Source organism: Leptosomus discolor, chromosome 8 (genome assembly GCF_034619465.1).
Source record: "Leptosomus discolor isolate bLepDis1 chromosome 8, bLepDis1.hap2, whole genome shotgun sequence".
Classification (NCBI taxonomy): Eukaryota; Metazoa; Chordata; class Aves; order Leptosomiformes; family Leptosomidae; genus Leptosomus; species Leptosomus discolor.
The window spans coordinates 51,657,116-51,677,277 of NC_141398.1; the positions used below are offsets into that span (position 1 = coordinate 51,657,116).

General features: G+C 43.9%; 2 protein-coding genes across 2 annotated transcripts; one reads left to right on the top strand and one right to left on the bottom strand.

Annotated features, from left to right (window-relative positions):
• Positions 1-516: 516 nt before the first annotated feature.
• On the bottom strand, positions 517-4,629 carry LOC147415017 (chemokine-like factor). Its single transcript, XM_086468977.1, has 4 exons — positions 4,552-4,629; positions 4,248-4,406; positions 3,590-3,685; positions 517-884 (listed from the first exon to the last, which is right to left on the bottom strand). Exons 1-4 carry the CDS (start codon positions 4,618-4,620, stop codon positions 780-782), a joined length of 429 nt encoding a protein of 142 aa, XP_086325103.1. The 5' UTR covers positions 4,621-4,629; the 3' UTR covers positions 517-779.
• Positions 4,630-4,798: 169 nt separating this feature from the next.
• Positions 4,799-19,401, top strand: TK2 (thymidine kinase 2). The gene is made up of 10 exons (XM_086468975.1): positions 4,799-4,955; positions 5,845-5,882; positions 6,700-6,774; positions 8,178-8,231; positions 9,745-9,834; positions 11,331-11,404; positions 16,793-16,881; positions 17,190-17,269; positions 18,535-18,615; positions 19,002-19,401. Exons 1-10 carry the CDS (start codon positions 4,799-4,801, stop codon positions 19,098-19,100), a joined length of 837 nt encoding a protein of 278 aa, XP_086325101.1. The 3' UTR covers positions 19,101-19,401.
• The last annotated feature ends 761 nt before the right edge of the window (positions 19,402-20,162 follow it).

The following is a 20,162-nucleotide window of genomic DNA, read 5'->3' on the forward strand; positions in this document are numbered from 1 at the left end:
CGCAGGCCCCACCCAAGCCGGCCCCGGCCCACGGCGGGGCTGCGGGGCCCGGGCAGCCGCGGGGCGGTCGGGGGCGGCGGCTGCGCTCGCTCCCAGCCCCGCCGCGGGCAGGGGGATCGGCCTGGGGGCTCCCGCCCGGCGCGGCGGGGCCCGGCCGCAGCGGCCGCTCTCAGGGGCCGCCAGCCCTCCGCCGGGGCTGAGCGACGGACTCGGCTGGACCTGCGATCGGCCTTGCGCTGCGGTGCCGTCGTGGTGGCGTTACGCCGGGGAGGCACCGTGGTTATTTCCAGCGCTATTCTGAACACAAAAATGAGAATTCGGGGATGAAAACGCCTCAGCGATGAGGCATTCACATGGCGTGAGGCGGTCCTCGGCCAGGAGGGTGATCTGTGGAATGAGGAGCAGAGTCAGGGGGAAAAAAAGTCTCCTAAAGATGTGCACTGGTACCTTAAATCATGTAATTTTTACTATAAGTGCACTCAATAAGTAAGTAATGTTGAATAATGCACTTACAGGTATTTGCTTTTTCTTTTTATTACAGAAAAAGGGCAATTACAAAAATTTTCATAGAGGTGAAAATAATTAAGTTTAGAAAAAGATCAATGTTCTGTGAAATTGCAACACTGAAACAACAGCTGTAAATGTAAGACAGGAACAATACTTGCAAAAATATACATAAAGGCACAGGAAATTCAAAGGCACATGAAAATACAAATTATTTAAAAGAAAACAGTGAAACAGTCATCAATGGAGAAGCTGCTCTTTCACTAAAATGGTAATTATTTTGCAGGAGTATTCCTTCCTCTCTGTCCACCAAGGCTAATCTTCTGGAAGAGAAGAACCGCGTCGGCAACACAGAGAACGAGCAACACAAGACCAAACACCTATAGAAACGACAATAACATTAGTTTCCCCACAGAATCTCTATCTTTTCTCGTACTGACTCATCCACCGTTCCTCTGAGCAGCAGTAAACACGTCTTCCTTACTTGCCTCTGGCCTTCTAAATACCTGCGTGGCCTGAGACAGCCGATAAATAATATCCATATTTAAATCCCATCAGCCTTTCTATAGCAGCCTACACTCCGGCCTTGTTTCATGTTTGTGTGAAGCCTTGGCAGCGATGTGTTCTCTTTGAAAGCTGAGCTACTGCTGCATTATGCCAGACACGGCTTTCATCCTAAATGAAAACCCTTCTGTCTCTTTAAGGACTGCCTAATTAATAGTATTGGCCTGGAGAAAAGTCAACGTTTGTAGAAACAAGCTTGGCAGGAAAAAATAGTGCTCTCCTCTGCAGCTCTGAACGGGAAACACACTGCAAATTGAAGAAAATGTACGTAAGTATTTAAAAAACCCACAACTTCAGGCAGGAACTGGAAAAATGTGTTTGCAAAACAGCCGCCGAGTTGGCCTGCTCAGCTCTTGCCCTTCAGCCCAGCCCCACACGCACACCAGTTTTTTGGTGCAGGCTTTGAAATGGAACGGTCTGCTCCGTGGGAGTAATGCCGAGGCAAGCCTTCCAGGAGGGCGCAGCTCAGGCGCCCCAGGAGGACAGGCCTAGGGGCAGCTCTGTGTCTCCCGACACGGAAGATGTCCTACGTCCTGCCCAAAACATTTTCCGAGGTACCTGCTTAGTCTCCTGCTTCCAAATTAACTTTAATTCCTGTTAATTCCCAACTGAGCATATAAACTATATTCCAGCACAGATGGTCACGTCTGCTGAAAGTCTCCTTTTTTGCGTGGGATGTCAGTGCCAGCAAAGACACCAGCTCTGCTCTCCACCTCACTGTCTCTTAAGCTGATGTGGAAAAATTCCTGTGGCATGTTCTGGGTCTCTTTTGGTTGCCTGGCACATTTTAGCTTATCTTGTGCTTCAGGAGACTTACCTACTTCCAAAACTGAGGGTTTTTTCCCCCCCTTATTGTTTACTGATGTTAATTAGTTTTCATTTGAATTAAAAATACTGGTTGCTTAAACTATTAAGCTGCTTTGATCTTAAGTACAAAAAAATCTTACAATCATAATACAAAAACCCCTTTTCAGCTGCTCTGAGTTCTCAGTTTGTGTCAGGAAAAAGAATACACTCATTGGGAGGGGGGTACCAGCACGTCTGTTAAAAAGTTTCAACTCTTTTTAGCAGGATTGTAGGCATTTCTTCTTCAATAGTGCAACCAAACTGGGCAGTTCTAAAAGAGCTGCGGATTGACAGATGGACCGCACGGTGGATAAGGAATTGGCTGGAAGGTCGCACTCAAGGAGTTGCAATTGATGGCTCGATGTCTGAGTGGGGACCAGTGACAAGCAGCGTTCCTCAGGGATTGGTACTGGGACCAGTGCTATCTAACATCTTTGTTGGCGACACGGACAGTGGGATTGAGTGCACCCTCAGCAAGTTTGCCGATGACACCAAGCTGTGTGGTGCAGTTGACACACTGGAGGGAAGGGAGGCCATCCAGAGGGATCTTGACAGGCTGGAGAGGTGGGCCCAGGCCAACCTCATGAAGTTCAACAAGGCCAAGTGCAAGGTCCTGCACCTGGCTCAGGGCAATCCCAAGCACAGATACAGGCTGGGTGGTGAGTGGATGGAGAGCAGCCCTGCGGAGAAGGACTTGGGGTGCTGGTGGGTGAAAAACTAAGCATGAGCCAGCAGTGTGCGCTCACAGCCCAGAAAGCCCATGGCATCCTGGGCTGCATCAAGAGAAGCGTGGCCAGCAGGGCGAGGGAGGGGATTCTGCCCCTCTACTCTGCTCTGGTGAGACCCCACCTGCAGTGCTGCATCCACCTCTGGGGCCCCCAGCACAAGCTGATGAAGTGAGTCCAGAAGAGGGCTGCCAAGATGGTCAGAGGTCTGGAACACCTCTCCTACAAGGACTGGCTGAGAGAGTTGGGGTTGTTCAGCCTGGAGACGAGAAGGGTCCGGGAAGACCTTATAGACTTCAGGCCTTCCAGTACCCGAGGGGCGCCTACAGCAAAGGTGGGGAGGGACTCTTTACAAGGGCCTGCAGTGATAGGACGAGGGGTAACGGTTGGAAGCTGGGAGAGGGCAGGTTTAGACTAGATATAAAGAAGAAATTCTTTACTGTGAGGGTGGTGAGGCACTGGCACAGGCTGCCCAGAGATGCTGTGGCTGCCCCCTCCCTGGCAGTGTTCAAGGCCAGGCTGGATGGGGCTTGGAGCAACCTGGTCTAGTGGAAGGTGTCCCTGCTCATGGCTGGGGGGTTGGAACTGGATGATCTTTAAGGTCCCTTCCAACCCAAACCGTTCTATGATCCCATGATTTTCCTATCTGGAATTTCAAGCTATGGAAGCAAATGCAGGTTACTCCAATTTGTTAAACTCCGGGAGTTGTCAGTATTAGTACTTCTCTGTAGTAATTCCTAAGTCTAGTAACATCTTTAAATTACTAGTGATTTGCAGATTATTTTTTTGGTGAGATACATTGAGTGTGTATTCGCTTTTGTTTGTGACTTCCACCTACGTTCTTCCACACCAGAGTTATTTTCACAGTCTTACCACAGTGTAAGAATACCAAGAGGTTCACATCACGTGTACTGTAAGAACTGAAATTCGTTAATAATTTTCCCACTTACTCCTCCAGCCAGCGTCCCATTGTTGGTCTTGATTATTACTGCAAACAGGCACACAATGAGGAGGAACACGGCTGCAATCACCGAGTTGAAAAGGTCCTAAAACAGCCAGTGGAAGCAAAGTATTTATTCTCAAATAGAAGGGAAATGGCTCCCGATGTTCTATGAATCATTACCAATTGCTGGTTTACTGTGAAAATTGAATTATTACGCTAATGTCCACGTAAGATCGACAGTGACACCCAGTGGTTTGATGTTAAAAAGAGCGTTTGCGATAAAACTTCCTCATTTCACCCTTGGTTTTTCTGGCAGCCAAATTTATGCAACTCGGCTACGCCTGACAGACTGAAGCTGCAATCAAATTTAAAAAAGGGAGGCAAGAGGCGAAGTCATTAACACCTCAGTGAAAGCGCGTGTTTGACCCGTGACGGGCAAGAGGAGAAGCACGGCGTGACGCGGCCAGGCGGCCGCTGCGGGCGCAGGCCGGCGGTGCGGGGGCCGCCGCAGACGCGCCCCCGCGGTCGGCTCCGCCCGGGCATGCGGGTCACCGCGCACGGACCGTCCTGGGACCCCAGAGACACGCAGCGGAGCCGGCTGGCAGCGGCCCCTCCGCGCGGGCCGTCCCGGCGCGGGTGCCGCCCCCCGGGCAGCCCGTACTCACGGCCAGCGGCCAGAACAGCCAGCGCATCTTCTCGTCCAGCTTCAGCAGGTACAGCAGGAAGAACAGCGCCGTGATCGCCCCCTCCATGGCGGCCAGCGCCGTGTACGCCCCGCGGGAGTGGGAGGCCGCGAAGCAAAGGAACGTCACGAACGCCACCAGCTGAAGGGACAGACGGAGCGACGGAGGGTCAGCGCCGCGCCGCTCCCCGCCCGCCCCTCCGGGCCGCCCGCCGCCGCCGCCGCCTCGGGAGCGAGGGGCCCCGCCGCGCCCCGCCCCGCCCCGCTCCGCTCCCCTCAGGGCCTACCGCGCGGGCGAGCTTCAGGGCGCCCCGCGGGGAGCGCGGGAAGGCGCTGTCCACCGCTACCACCGCCATGGCGGCGGACCGGGCCGGGGCGGGGCGGGGCGGGGCGGGCCGCGCCGCCCTGGGCGGTGGCCGCGCTGTGCTCGGGCCGGCCCCGCCCCGGAGCTCCCCCGGCGGCGGAAGTGAGCGCGCAGCGGGCGGAAGCGGGCCGGGGCGGGGCCGGCCGGGCCGGTGGCGGCGGGGATGGGCCATGTGGCGGCTGGGTGCGGCCTGGGCGCGGCCCGTGGCGCTGCGCGGGGCTCGGAGCCGGCGGAGCTCGCGGAGCGGGGTGGCCGGAGCTGCGGCGGGTTCCTCGGCGGGCGGCCTGGCGCTGCGCTCCCGGCCCGGCCCGAGCGGCGGAGGCGGCTGTAAGCCCGCAGGCGGCGGGTGGCGGTGGTGCGGTGCGCAGGCCCGGGCGGCGGCGGCGGGGAGGCCGCTGGAGAGGGAGGGGCGAGGGCCGTGCCGTGCCGGCCGCCCCCCCTCGTGCGCGTCCCTGGCTCGCCGCTGCCCCGACGGCAAACGGGATGCGGCGCGGGGGGAAGCCGGGAGCGCTGCTCGGTCCGGTTGTGAACCCTGCGCAGGGATTATTGGTGCGAGGAGCCAGCCGGGCTCTCGGCAGGGCAGCAGCAGGGCCCTCCTTGCCCGCCTCTCTCCGGCCTGAGCAGAGCTGCCTTTCCCCATGTCCTGTACGTCGTGGCCCTGATAATCCCTGGGGTCCCGCGCTGGCAGTGCCGGGCTCCCGAAACTGGTTTTGTGTTCGGTTTTGTTCAAGGTCTGCTAATCCTACCATTGCTTGCAGAAGTTTTATATATACGCAGCTTTGGAATGTAAGGTGCCTTAAGTTCCTTGTCCTGGAGGTGTCCTAAAATCATCCCCACCCAGCTTTGTCGCTAGGCTTGCGAAGGCAGTGGGTGTCGCACCATGAGTGGCCTTTCCAAAACTGATTTTCCCTCAATGTAAACTAACTGAGGAGCAGTAAAACCTGCTGAAAGGCTGTAGGTGCTCGCCACTTGACTCTTTGTAATGTCAATGACAACGGAGAACTTAAGCCACAACTGTGTTGGCATATGCCACAGCCTGTCTATTATGTGACCCAATGATTACCTGAAACCTTAAAGATTGATAATTTACCAAATGTTTGTATTAAGTAATAAAGAACCCAAAAACTTCATGGAGGGGCTTGCATTAAGATGCTCGGTATAACTAAGTTACGAACATTTCCTTCTTGGTTGTAACTCCTACTTATTTCCATTCCAGATAAACATCTGCTAAAAGAAGATGATAGAAAGACAGTTGTAAGTATTTGCATTTTGTCCAGAATACGTTGTCAAGCGTGCAACCTCAGTTACAATCTGAGCGTACATGTATGGGCAGCCATTGGGCGTGATGTCCAGGTGGTGGGTCTGTAACTGGGTCTTACTGGGTGCAAACCTACACTTATCTAGTTCTGTAAATCACAGTAAAGTCATGAGGGATTTGTGCAAATGTGTGGTATTGTGTAGGGACGAGCGTCAGTTCGGGGTCAGTGTTACATTGGAGTTCCCCAACACAACCCTGCTGGTGAGGTTTGGGTTTTTTTGTTTGGAATCGAATTACTTTATTTTAAGACAGCTGAAACAAAGTTCTCTTGGTTTGTTTTAATTGTGCAGCTTCCTGTAAGTAAAAAAGTAATGCATCTTACAGTTTAAACTGTCTGTTTAATGGATACTGAAATTACTACTTCTGTTGGCATTTACTTTAAGTTGAAGTCTCTGAGGTGAGCTGTGGCAGACAGTGTGGAGGAGCAGCAGTCCAGCAGGTGACCCTTGGAAACTCCTGGGGCCGTGGGAAGGGGCTGGGACGCTGGAAGCACGGGCAGGCAGCTGACCGCGGGGTACCAGGCTGCCCCTTGCCGGGTGAAGAGACAGATGGTATATGTACGCCAGGGAGAGAAAATGCGGTGGGCTGCGGGGAGTCATAAACCCCGGACTGATCCCTGATGTCTTCCTCTAAAACAATCTGTTTACGTTGTAAGGGCATAGTGTGCTTGAGGTGGAAGGAGCGTATTTCTACATATGCCGTTGGTTACTATGCGACAGCACGGTGTTTAAAGGTGGTACTGTTTTTCCTCAGATATGTATCGAGGGGAACATTGCAAGTGGAAAAACAACCTGCCTGGATTATTTTGCACAAACTACCAGCATTGAGGTACTGGATGTACATTTCTTTGTCTTCCTTTACGTCATCAAGCAGTTGCTTGTCTCAACAAAATTGACGGTTAACTGAGAACTGTTGTCCTGTCTTGGGCTAATGAGAAGGGAGCAGCAGGCTGTGAGCCAGTGCACTTACTGGGGCACCTCTGCCTGCCCAGCTATTTATAGTCAAATTGTAGAAGAGAAATGTCGGTCGTATGTAGCGTAGTACTGGATGTCAAAATACCAGTGAAACCTCTGGAGTGGAGTTTGTACCTCTGTAAAGTAACAGCAACCCACATGCATTGGGCATGTTTGGGCATGCTTGTTTGCTGTTCCATGTCACTTAAATCTTAGATATGTCTTGTAATAACCAAAGTAAAGTCAAGGAAGTGATGTTGTAAACATACTGATGTCATGTAACTGAAATCCCAGTAAATGGATGGCCTTTTTAAAAATTAAAACTCTTAGAATAGTTTCTGGAGATTTCTTAGACTGCTGTGGTATTTGATTTGATATTGCTTAGAACAAGGTTAGGGGAAGGGCGGGCTTGCTGTATTTTGGACAAGATCAAGATCACACCTCAGTGAGCAAGTGCTTTTGGGTGCCTCAGATAGTAATACTTTTCCCGGCAGACCCGGGAACACATCTTAGGATTCCTCACAGAAATGCTGGGTTGCCAGGTGTTATTTGGTAATTTGACAGGAATGATCCTTTTGGAGTAAATAGTTGTTAAGCCAAAGGATACCAAACTTTACTTTGCATATAGTGCAGCATTTCTGAAAAAGGCAGTTAGCTTCCCAGGCTTATCAGATTCTCTTAGGCCTGGCTCTACAGGATTGTTGGAGTTTTAGACCCTGTTTGAACGAGATAAGTCTCTTGTGATTTTACCTGTTCAGGGTAGGAGCTTTTCTGATTACTTTCATAAAAGTTTTGAATACGTTTTGTTTGTTAGATCACAAAAATAAGATGAAAAGTAATATGATAGCAGTCTGATCCTCTTTTCCTTTGCTGGCAAGTGTTACTCTCCAAGAAATTAATTTGTGAGGGAACGAGCAGATCATTGACATGCAATCAGTACTCAGCTAAACCATTCTTTTCCTTACATGGTACTGGTTTTGACTCAGAAAAGAGAAATTATATCCAGGCTCGTTAGGAAATCAATCCAGTGTTTTATTTTGGCGGTTTGATAATGCTAGAAAGATGTTGTATAATGATATTTCTCTATTTTTAGCAGTGTTCGTTATTACCTTTTGTATTACAGGATTCAGTGCTGGTTTTTTGAAGAGGGATGGGCTTTCCAATACAAGTCCTGACTTACTGAATGAGTATTCATTAAAAATAGTTGTAGACTTGTAGGATCAGTTAAGGATTTTGAATCTGAAACACGTTTAACATGGAGTAATTCTTTTTAACAAGGTTTTGACAGAACCAGTGACTAAGTGGAGGAATGTTCGTGGTCATAATATCCTGGTAAGTGGCAGAAATTATTTGTACAATTACAATTATTGTTCTTCTAGAAAGAAGTCTTCTAGGACTTCTTACCAATGGCAAAATGGTTACGAAAGGTGCGGTCGTAATCTCATACAGCAAAAAATAAAGCTCCATGATGCAAAAGATCTTTTACTGTGATTGAGACATGCATGTAATAGAAACACTGCATATAAAATGTGTTTTTTGGCAAGGACTGGGTCTTTTATTGCGTGTGAGCTAAAGAAATTCACAAAGGTAAGCCCTGAGTGTGACAGTTGTTCCTAAATATGCCTATTTCAAAGAAGGAGAGAACATCACTCAGTGAGGGGTGGATCTGGTCGGTTAATAGTGTTTGATTGCTGAAGATAAGGAAAATTCAGTCCTGTGAGGTGTTGAGAGCTTCTGTTGTCTGTCGGGTAGTCACTGTTTCTTGCAACTGTTCCCCACAAGTATGTCCCTTTGGCACAGCTGTGCTCGGAGACAGCAGTCAGGGCTCTGACTATGTCTGCAGATACACTTGTGCTGAGATGGGGAAGTGGTTTCTGATGTCAGTCTTCCCTGCTTGCACAATCACCTCCGTTGCAGATATCTCATTGCTGGCTGAGATGGGTATCTGTGCTCAAGCTCATGTGGAATTTGCTGTCAACACAGTGCTGCGGGTACACCCCAAACTACACGTGCCCAAACGTGTATTTGATACCATTACTGCTAGCATAGGTCCTGTGAAAAAGTAAATTCTCCTGCTAGGAGTGGCTGATGCTTTACGTCCTCATTAACAGCGATCTGTGCACTTCAGCATACTTCCTCATTTTGATCTTGGGCACTTTTCTTGAGAAAAGGATGAGGTCAGAACTGTGGACTGAAGCCATGCTGCTGACTTAAAGCTTGTCACCTCAGCAAATAGACACTGAACGGTGTTTTATTTTGGGTCAGACTTTTCTCTGCTTTGCAAGATAGGCTGTTGCTTGTAAGCATATGTGTGTGTGTGTGGAATTGCAGCAATTGGAGAGTGGAAGATCTGAGAACTCCTTGGGGGATCCTTTGGGAAGAACAGTCATCTGTGTTAAAAGACACCTTTTGTGAGGCCCAGACCATACCTGTTGGAACCATATATGCATTTCTGGATGGACTGGGTATACTGAGAGTCCATCGGTGCACAAAAATAGAGGAGCAGATACGTTTTTTTAATTACCAAACATATTTGAACTGTCTCAAATGAGCTGTGCCTTGGTCCTGACTGTTCCAGGTGCAGAGTAACTAATTCCTGTTGACTTAAGCGAGCATTCCAAGTGCCCCGCTTAGTGTCTCTAAGGACCAGGACTGTAATTCTTACCTCTGCATTGTGGAGAGCAAATGATCACTTAATTCTTGTCAAGCCTGCTGTCAGCTGTTTTAGTGCACTTCTTTTAACAGTTCTGTTGTAGTGCAAAAGCTTACTAAATACCCAACTTCACTTCTTTTGCATTTGACTAACAAAGATGTCTGTCTGTCTCACTTCCATTTCTAACCCCAGGGCTTAATGTACCAAGATGCATCAAGATGGGGGATAACGTTACAGACTTACGTACAGCTTACAATGTTGGAGCAGCATACCAGACCAATGGTAAATAAGAGTATTTTTCTTTTAATTTAAAAAATAATTAGATGCGGTTATGAATAGTAAATATTTTTAACCTTCTATCCAAAAGTTAAGATGCCGTTTGCATTCTTTCTTTGTTCCTCAGTGAGTATGAATTTTTGTGGTACAAAGGTATTGGTGATATGCTCAACACGTGCTCCAGGGGCAAAACATCTGCCTCCTACCTGCTCAGAACTTTTATTTCCCCAAAGTAATACTGCTTTTTTTTTTCACCACCCTTAGGAGCTAGACTTGCACAAATCTCTTTGTCATCGCACATCGGGACTTAACTGTAATTAGTGTCTATATAAATTTTGCTATTTCAAATATTTGGCAAACGTTAAATAATCTTAAAGACAGTGTTAATATTCATGCTACTGCTCCATGCTGTCTAGCACAAATTTAGCCATTGCTTCTTGTGATTTTTCCGAAATACTTCCACTGAAATTTTCTATTCCTTTTTTCAGATGGTTTGCATCCTTTTTTTCTTGTAATTTTTTCTTTTTCTGTATTGATTCACACTCTACCTTTTTATCAAGATCTGTTAATTTCTCTTTCCTTCCAACACCTTCCATTACATTCTGTGCTAAATCTCCCATTCCCTGATTACAAGATCTGATCTTGGGTGGCACGCTTGTAGCTTAATGATTGTTCTTCCATTATGTTGTCTGAGTTTGTGTCACGACAAACTTTCAGAAGTACCACGTACGGGAGTGATACCGCCCATGTCGTCATTAACTTTTTGGAGGAGGTGGTTTTCCAAGATGACAAAAATCTCATTCTGTTGCAGAAGAAGTTCATTCAAAAGTTCCTGAGGGTTGCCCTGCATTTCAGTCTGAGCTTTGCTGTCATTTGCCATTTGAGCCTTGCTGGAGTGATTGTCGCTTCCATGGTCATTAACGTGCAGAATGCCTGGTTGGAAAGAGCTCTGCCAGGGTCGCGAGAGTGTCAGAGAATCTCACTTCTCCGAAGTGAAGTGCTGTTTGAACACCTGCAAGACTGGCTAAGGCCGGTGCTTTCTCTGTTGTAATTATGTCTTTAAAAAGTTCTGTTTCCTTGTTAGAATTTTTCTGATGTCAGGCCTGTGCTGTTGGCACAGGAACACACCTGAAGGTGGCAACAATTCAGGCAGCAATAGTTCCTGTTGCTCTGCAAATCCGAAGTGGATTGCTGCTTTTTGTACCCTTAGTTAACTTCAGCTGCTCGGTTGAATGCTTTGCAGTTACCTTTGAAACTTCTGTATGAGTAGCAAATGAGTTATGCAGGTGTTCAATAATGCAGTGACCATAAGTAAGATTAGGAATACTTGTTTTTTGTGGTTCCACCCTCACAGTAAATTTGTTTATCACAAGATCTGGAAGAACAGGAAAATGTTATGTATCTCATAATGTAAAGGACATGGTGTACGATATGAGCTTGAAAAGGAACAAACATGCTGAAAAATGTAAACTAGTCAGTGACTGTCAAGTTTTATTTTGTAGATTTCCCCCATAAGAATGATGGAGCGATCCATTCACAGTGCAAAATACATTTTTGTAGAAAATTTGTATCGAAGGTATGGTATATGGTTTTCTACTTTACTTTCTGGCTTTATTACATTAAAAAAAAAAGATAAATAATGAACTGATGATTTCTTTGGTAATTTGCATCTAAGTGGTCTGTGAAATCTGTCAGTTCTGTGTTGGAGTGGCAGTATGGGACGTGCTGCCCACTAGTAGAATAAAACCCGTAGGACATGGGCCAGGCGAGAGCCTTCTTCAGAAGTGCTCTTGTGTACTTAGAACATTGTATTATTGAGAACACCGTTTATTGAAGTTATCTGCTCTCCAGCTGAATACAAAAATCTTGCTTAAAGCAAACACGTACTGAACAGGTCAGAAATCATGCAGACATAAAGAATATCACTGTAGGAGGGAGGGAACGAGATAGTGTTGCCCAACCTAGCATCCAGGGTGGGCATTTCTTGCAAGCAGGACCTTGAGTGCCAAGTGTTCGAACTCGAGTCACACGCTATTGCTCAGAATCAGGATTCACAGGATCAAAATACGCCGCAAGCCTTGGTAGGCTAGTGAGTAATGAAAGAACAAGAGCTGTTCTTTAACATCTTGAAATGTCACTTTCTGAATCAGGTCCCCACCCCGAGGTGTGCTTGGGCCAGAGGTGGAGCAGTCTAGTCTAACGCGGGTTATTTTGTTCTGGGGGATAAGACTGTGCTCTGAAATAGAAGACACATTCATGACCTGGCCGGTGTGGAAGTCGCCCAGCCCACACTAACTAAAACAGTGCAGTGATCAGCACTGATTTGGGGCTTTGCTTGTTGGGGTTGTTTTTTGTTGTTTAGGATGCTGACCTTCTGTTGGGAAGCATATGTAACAGATTTCTGTTTTAATGGATTTTTCAGTGGTCTGAAGGGACAAAACCAGTTTCTTTTCCCTGTCGGCAGGGAGAATGGCTGCATGCCACAAGATGGCATCCATGCTACGTAAGATCCTAGTCTGCTGCTGGAACTGCTTTGAAAGTTGAGAGAGACGCAGTAAGATGCAAGGCAAATGGAAAGAGAGGTTTTTTATCCCAGTCTGTATACAATGGAAATGTACTGGAATGTCTTTCTCGTTTTTAATTCCTAACTTTTTTGTTTTTTCCCCTCATAATAGACAAAGTGCTTTGTCCCAAAGACTGAGAACTTTGTTGCTATGAGGCTAAGTCTCCTTGTGTTAACACTATGTATTAATTTTGTAGTAACATTTTTAAGGGAATCTAAAATGTTTTGTGGCTTCAGCACTTTTTAGTGTTGGACAGAAGGCACTTGCTTTGTTTTGTTACAGCAAGCTAGAAGCCAGCTGGTGCTACCAATAGCAAACCAAAATATGTTATAAGGGTATGTAAGAAGGTTGTAAATAAAACAAGGAAAAACTTGGGCTACATGAAAACAGCCATTTTGAGTCACATTAAAAAATTAAGTAAATCTGCCCTCCCTCATGTCCTGTCTCCCGTGGTGGCCAAAAGAGTCAAAGAACAGGGTAAGCATTTATGATAATGTCTGAGTTTAGGGACTTCCTTATTCAGCAGTTGTTTGTCTGTATTTAGTAACCCACAGGGAATTTCTTTTCCATGAACCTGTCTGGTTTCCTCCTAAGCTCGTGTAAACCTTTAGTTTCCAGGACGTCCTACGGCAAGCAGTTCTGTAGCATTACTCCATGTTGTTTGATCACTGCCCTATCCTACATGTTGTAGTTCTTTGAAGATCACCTAGACTTGTCTCAAAAACTAATCCTGAACTTCTGTGTACAGGAAAGAAGACTGTGTATAAGGAAAGACAGGATGGTAATGGGAATAAGGAAACGGTAGTAACCACAACTTCAATTTCAGAGTTCTGAAAGCATGTGAAATCTCACACTGGGAGAAAGTATTGTAACGGAGAGGCAGTACCCCTGTGACTTAAAACAACTGCTGTAGAGCAAATGATGAAGGACAGAATAATTAAAGCTTTGGACAACAATGTAAAGTCAGGGACCCACAACAGATCGTGTTAGACTAATCCAGAATTGTGTGTTGTCACGTTTCCCCCCACGCCCTGAACAAAGGCTTTCTCATCCATCTGTAGTTACGTATTTATCAAGGAAGTTTTGGGAGACTTTCATGAATGATTATTTGTAAGTGCAGAAGCTGGCGTTGTAATGTGATCAGAAATCCCGTGGAAGGGACATATGGAAAAGGGACGTATCGGGCTGGATCAGCCTTTGGATTGATGCTTTGGTACAAAGGGGGAGAGTATGTTAATAAATTCTATCCGTCAGTTGAACTGACAACAGAAATTTCAGCTATGAGATGAAAGACTGTAAGTTGAGAAGCAGAAATATCTCCCTATGTCTTTTTATATATTTATAGATAAATAAAAATTGATCACAAAATAATGCTAGTATTGTGTAGCCCAGAGAAGAGTAAATGTGACTGTTGGAAGTGTACTTAGAACATTGTATTATTGAGAACAAGCAAAGGGCTTCCAGGAGGGAGATGGAAATATCGGTGCAAAAGTACACAGCTTTTATGAGAGCTTTTTAATGTTACTTTTTACACTTCTAACTGCTTGCTCATGATCTATGAACTAAAACTGAAACAGGTGTGAAGCTGAGGTACTGGCATGATCAAAAGCATGGAAAGCCTGTTTAAAGAGACAAAACCAGCTTGACATATTTGTATTAAAAAGTTGGCAGAATACACATGTCACCTATGGGCATACCGGGTGCAGCCACAAAAAATGGGAGTTACTGGAATTGCAAGACTATAAGAACAAAAGCATAATTAGATACAAAAAGGCTGTGGATACATTAAGGGCTAAAAATCAGAAGATGGTGTCTTAGCCATCAGAGGAACAAAGAGAAAATACAAACTTTACACCTGATACTTTTATGTAGAAGGATAATAGTGCCCTGTGGGAGGGTAAAGGCCTTATAAGTTAAAACGATTGCTTCCCATGCTGTGGTGGTTTTGTTCAACTGCTGCATGAAAATTTAAAAAATCATTCTGTAACTAAACGGACTTTGCAAAGGAAAATTCCTTTGTATCCTGCAGAGGCTTTTCCTTTCCTCGTTACCTTTTCCTAGAGGAATCTCCTGTCTCTGCAGGGGTGTGATCCTAATTCTTGTGTAGGTTAGTCAACATGCAAAAATCACGCAGAGAACATGGGAGAGGTTGCCTGTTGTAGAAATTGAATTATGCCTGTCTGATGGAAGGTCTGGAAAACAAAACTGAACAGATACATCTTTAAATTTTGCTGGAAATGTTATAAAAAAACCCCAACCCTCAGGCTTAAGCTATTCAACAGGTATCTTTAGTGGGATTGTTAAATAGCTGTATGGAAGGCATTTCCCCATTAAAAGTATGTAAAAATGAAATAAAACTTTTTTATTCAAAATAAGACTCAGACTGAATGGGGTAAGCATGCTGCAAAGAGCAGAGGTTATTTTCTTTTCTGTAAGAGAAGGTACTGCTTAAGGTCCCAGTCTTAAAGATGGAGAAGAATCCCTTGTTATCTCTAGTCTACACAAGCTCTTCTCCTTTACGAGAACGATTAGTTTAAGCAAGGGATGAAGAGCTGTGGGAATATCAGGAATACCAGCTCTTTGATCCACTGTCACTCAGTATTTGTGTTTTGGCTTTGCAGGCTTTTTCCCAGGGAGAGAAAATAGAGTAAGATTTATGATGATGACGGAATGCTTAAATGGTGAGCAATTGCTGTGAGCCTCTCCGGCGTGCAGAGACGTGCATGGGTGTCCAGGTTCTTACTGCCGTGGCACACCTGAGTTAGCAATGAAGGACACGCTCGTGTTAGGTGTAAAACTGTAGAAGAATTGTAAATGTGTGCACGTGAGTATGCATGATACGTTGTAGGGTAAGCACTAGCAATTCACGTTGTCCCATTGGAATTTGTAGTTAGTTAGGCTATAAAGCTCGTTCCTTTCATGTTTAACTTGTGCAGTAAAAACTTTACTTGGTAGGAGTCAAATGTCAGCAGACTTTGGAAATGGAAACACCCTTTTGTGCCTTTTACATTTCCTGTATCTTTATGGAACTTGAGCCTGATCCAGAATCCAGGGGACTCCAGTGACACAGGGAAGGCAAAGGCATGTTGTCTGCAGTGCACAGTTGACCTGGATGTATCTGTCCTTTAGGGCAAGAATAGTGGGACTTTTTCTTATTCCTAATTCCTTTCCATTTTCCCTATGTGTCTTGGAGAACAGTAGCAGAATCAGTATTTGGCTTATGTATATGCCTGCTACCCAGAAATGAATATGCTTGATACATTAGAATAGCAGTGAGTTGTGCTATCCCATTTCTTGGGTGCTTTGGGAGGCGAGATATTCAGCTGGATGGCAGATAAAGGAGGGAGGTGGTGCGAATACGGGTTTTGCTTTCTTGCATACTTAAGTGGAAGTATCTTTCTGGATTATCTTTACTCAGTTTTGCCAGTGATCAAAGCATGTTGCCAGGAGAATGGTTTAGAAATCTGTGGAATCTTTTTCTTCAGCACTGTTTAAAATGTTGCAACTGGTCTTAATCATTCCGTTGGAGAGGACCAAAGCCTCTCAACCCCATCTCTTTTTATGTTTCTATTGCAGAGGCATTTAGGAAAGGGTGTGGAGTCTGTGTTACTATCACCAATTTTGAAGACAGAATAATGTAAAACTAGTAATATTTGGCTATTAGGGATATGATGATAACTGAAAATTCCGATACTAGTAAAAACATAGTATGTGATTCTTAATATGTCCTGTATGGACTCCCTTTCAAAACATGACTTGTTTGATATTTTATTATTCTTACTGAGATCACTTTGGGACAGTTGTCTCCAATATTGGCTGTGCTCTCTGAATACAGAGTTCAAATTAAGCATGCTGAATATTTCAGTACTCTCCACAAATACTTCTTGCACTGGGAGTAAATTTTATTACCTTGTTTTTTCAGTGCTCTTTACTATGGCTTCTGTAATGAATTGTCAGTGCTGCTTAGTAAATCAAGCCTCTCTGGTGACATGCACTGCAGTAGTTCAGATGTGTTTGAAATGATCCTGGTACAAAGAACTTGAGCAATAAATATCACTGACACTGATTTGTTGTTATTGTGTAAATGTCAACGTGGTAATGTTTTTCTTCTTAGTCACCAAGTAATTATTTCTTAACGGTAGTGGGAAAAATAATTAATGTTTGTAACTGTTAATAATAGAAACTTCATGTTACTAAGTACTTTTTTAAATAAAATTGGTCTTTCTATTGTATAAACAATGCTTTATGAGGCCTTCAGTTTGGCTGGGCATAATGTTGGTGTTTTCATTTCACATATGCTGGAGTAAATTGGGAGTAATTCTAGTCAGGTGAAAAAAATATGAGTTTAGAATTGATCTGTGCATGCTGTTCAGTGAGTGACGACTTTTATGTTTATTCAGTGGAAAAATGCCAGAGGTGGATTATGTTGTCCTAACTGAATGGTTTGACTGGATCCAGAACAACACTGATGTTTCGGTTGATTTGATAGGTAAAATTTTGATGGGATCTGGAGGGGCATGTTTGTGGGTGGGTTTCCTTATTGGGAGAAAAAATAATTCTTGTTTCTTGGGTCATAAATAATCACATCATTCAATAGAATAGTGATTGCAGTGTGTATCATCAGGTAGCATGAATTTGTGGCTGGTTCATGGAATGATTAACAGTAGTGCCAAAGGGGAGGTTCAGTGGTGGTACCCAAGTCAGGATTCTTTCCTTCTGTAGTTTGTGAAGTAAGTTTCTTCTTTGCTTTTAAAGTTGATCCCTGAACAGAACTATTATAATTTTTTGTTATGACAGTTTATCTGCAGACTTCTCCTGAAGTTTGTTATGAGAGGTTAAAGAGAAGATGCAGAGAAGAGGAAAAGATAATTCCTCTGGTAAGGAGTTCCTTCCGTATATGTGGTTACAATGAGCTTTAAAACCATAATGATTTCAGTCTAAATACTAAAATCATATCCTGAGTTATTGCCAAAATGTGGTACAGCTGTTTCCACCGCAAACTAAAACTTCAGTACTTAATTTTGATTTATTTTTAAAAAACAATCTGTCATGCACACTGACTTTCCCAAGTGGTATGTTGTAGTGATCAGTGTACTGTAGCTGACTGTTTACGTGGAGTATTAATCAGCTGTTAATCTTCTCCGGGATGTAAAAAGGCAATTGTTTTGTATCTTGAAACAGCATAAAAGCACCCAGCTGAAGCACAGATACCTGTGCATGCAGGTGCTGGAGATTTATGTGGGTGCTTTCTGTTGTCTGCTATTACCAGGATGTTTGTGTGTGAAAAGTGTTTCTGCTCGTTTCTGAAAAGAAGCAACTTCTTGAAAATTGTTAGCATGGGAATCTGCTTAAAAATAAACTGTAGTAATTAAATGATCACTTTCTGTATCACAGTTTACAGAATGGCCCTTCATTAAACAAGTTTTCTCCTAAAAAAAGCATAACCAGAAATAAATGTAGTTACAGAAGACATACTGTATACTGCAAAGGAATCTCTAGTGTTGGGTAGTTCAGTGGAAGCATTGTTGGTTGAAGATAAATGCAAAGAGCAGAACTTTGGGCCATGGAGAATAATCCTCACTATAATGGATTTGAAGAGACATTGTGTTACTTTGCAGCTCTGCTGAAGGGTGGAGGGGAGCAATTATGAATGAAAAATGTAAAGTGGTCTCCATGAAAAAACAACCTAATAGTTGATGACAGGCAGAAGTGCCTTGAGAGGAAATTGGGTCAGAGTTAGAAGAAAACAAACTGGGAATTTTAGGAAAATGTATTGACACAGAAAGTGCCTTCAATATGTATTCTTTGCAGTCTTGCCCTTTTTGTCCTTACTTTGTTGTATTTTTCTCTGTAAAGTCTTGAGCCACATTATACCTATGGGAGAGAAACATGGTTCTCGATCTTAAAAGAAGCTGAGAGCCCTGTGCTCCTGTAAGCTGTGCCTTTGAGGTTCTTCATGGAGCAAAACCCTATACTGGGAATTAATTTTTCTCAGAAACCTTCTGATGCTTTTTATTTTTATTAGTGGAAATATTTGATGCTGGCTTTTATATGGAGTTCTTAACTACATATGAAATGTATAAAAATTGCAATGTGTGTTTCATCCCTGGGCATGTATGTTATTTGAATGCCTCTCTTCTAGGAATATTTAGAAGCTATTCATCAGCTCTATGAAGAGTGGCTCATTAAGCGTACGCTGTTTGAAGTTTCCTGCCCAGTGCTTGTGAGTATTATTTTAGTTATAACCAATTAAGCATATGGAGGATGGTGCTTTTCAAATATTGATTGTTATTTAGTAGTAAAAGTAAATAAATCTGCTTTTTGAATAATCTTTGGAGAAGGAAAACCTCAGAAAATTGTTTACAGCTATCCATAGTGTATAGCATAAAAGACTAGTCTTTGTCTCTTTGGTGGAGTTTGAGGGTCTGTTCGCTGTGATTGTAGGATCAGACATGTAGCTTTTCAATGAATGCCAAATTCTGAACAGAAAGCTAATTGGACAGATCTCTAGGAATATATTGGTTTTGGCTTCAGTTGTAGTTCTAGTTTGCTCAAAAGCAACCAAGTTTTATCGTGTCAATTATTTCTAGTGTTCATGTTCTTTTCAAGGTTATTGGAGCTGACCATGACATGCAGAAGATGATAGAAAAGTATGAAGAAAACCGAGACCAAATACTAAACCCGTATAATATGCAACACCATTTATAGAAGTCTGCTGTTGTTGTATTTTTAAAAACATGTTTATGAAGTCTGATTTGGGTGCGATTTCGAGTATTTTTTTATATTTCTAAATATAATGGTTTTTGCTTTTGAATTATGCTTCGTGTAGAATGTTGTGGACTTACTGCTATGAAATGTTCAGATACAAGTCATAGACAGAATATAAGCTAATTCCGTTTTGTGTTTTTAGGTTTTCCATCAGCTTTAGTGTGTCAGTTCTATTCAGCTAAAATACGTATTTCTCCCATTTCCCACTTCACTGCTGTTCCCTATAAGTAACCTAAGTTTCTCCCCCCCCCCCCCAAGACAACCTTATTTTTGTAATTTGAAATAAATAGTTCCATACAAAAGATGGGATGTCCTTTTTTATTATTAGAGGAAGCAAATGAAGGGCATCAAGTTACAGTAGCTTTGTTAAGCAGGTCTTACCATGTTGAAATAGGGGGGTCTTACTCTAACCCTGCCTACACTAGTGTGGTTTCATTGAATTCAGTCAGTTTCTTCTGCTTTACATGAAATCACAATATAGCTGTAGTGCTGAAGATAGCTATGCACTAGTATACTCCCACTGAATTCAGTGGCAAAAAAAGAATTAACAGTTTTTGTAAGTGATTGCAGAATGGCTCTGAGGCTTATTTTTAAGCTAGGTTTTAAAAAGGGATTATTTCTCTCTAGTGTTCATGAAATCACCAGCCCTGCTATGGCTGAGTTGAGGACTCGGGAAAATACAGGGTGCACAGAACTTGTTTGTTGTTTCTTTCAAAAGGTAATAAAAAGCCCTAGAAATAATTGCTTTCTTAATTGTTTTGGATTCTTTGATTGTACTTTTAAAAATAAAAATACAGATGGTTCTTTGGGTTTATATCTTGTTCAGTTTATTGTGACTTATGTGTATTTGGGAGAGTAGAGAAAAATAGTGGCGATTTCATTCTGGCACTTGTTATGTAAAGTGTTGAGTTGCCCTTAATTTCTGCTTTATGCTCTGAGTGTTTCTTCAAGATGATCCTTTTAATGACTGTTTTCATGTTACTTTTTCTGTTTAATTTGAGG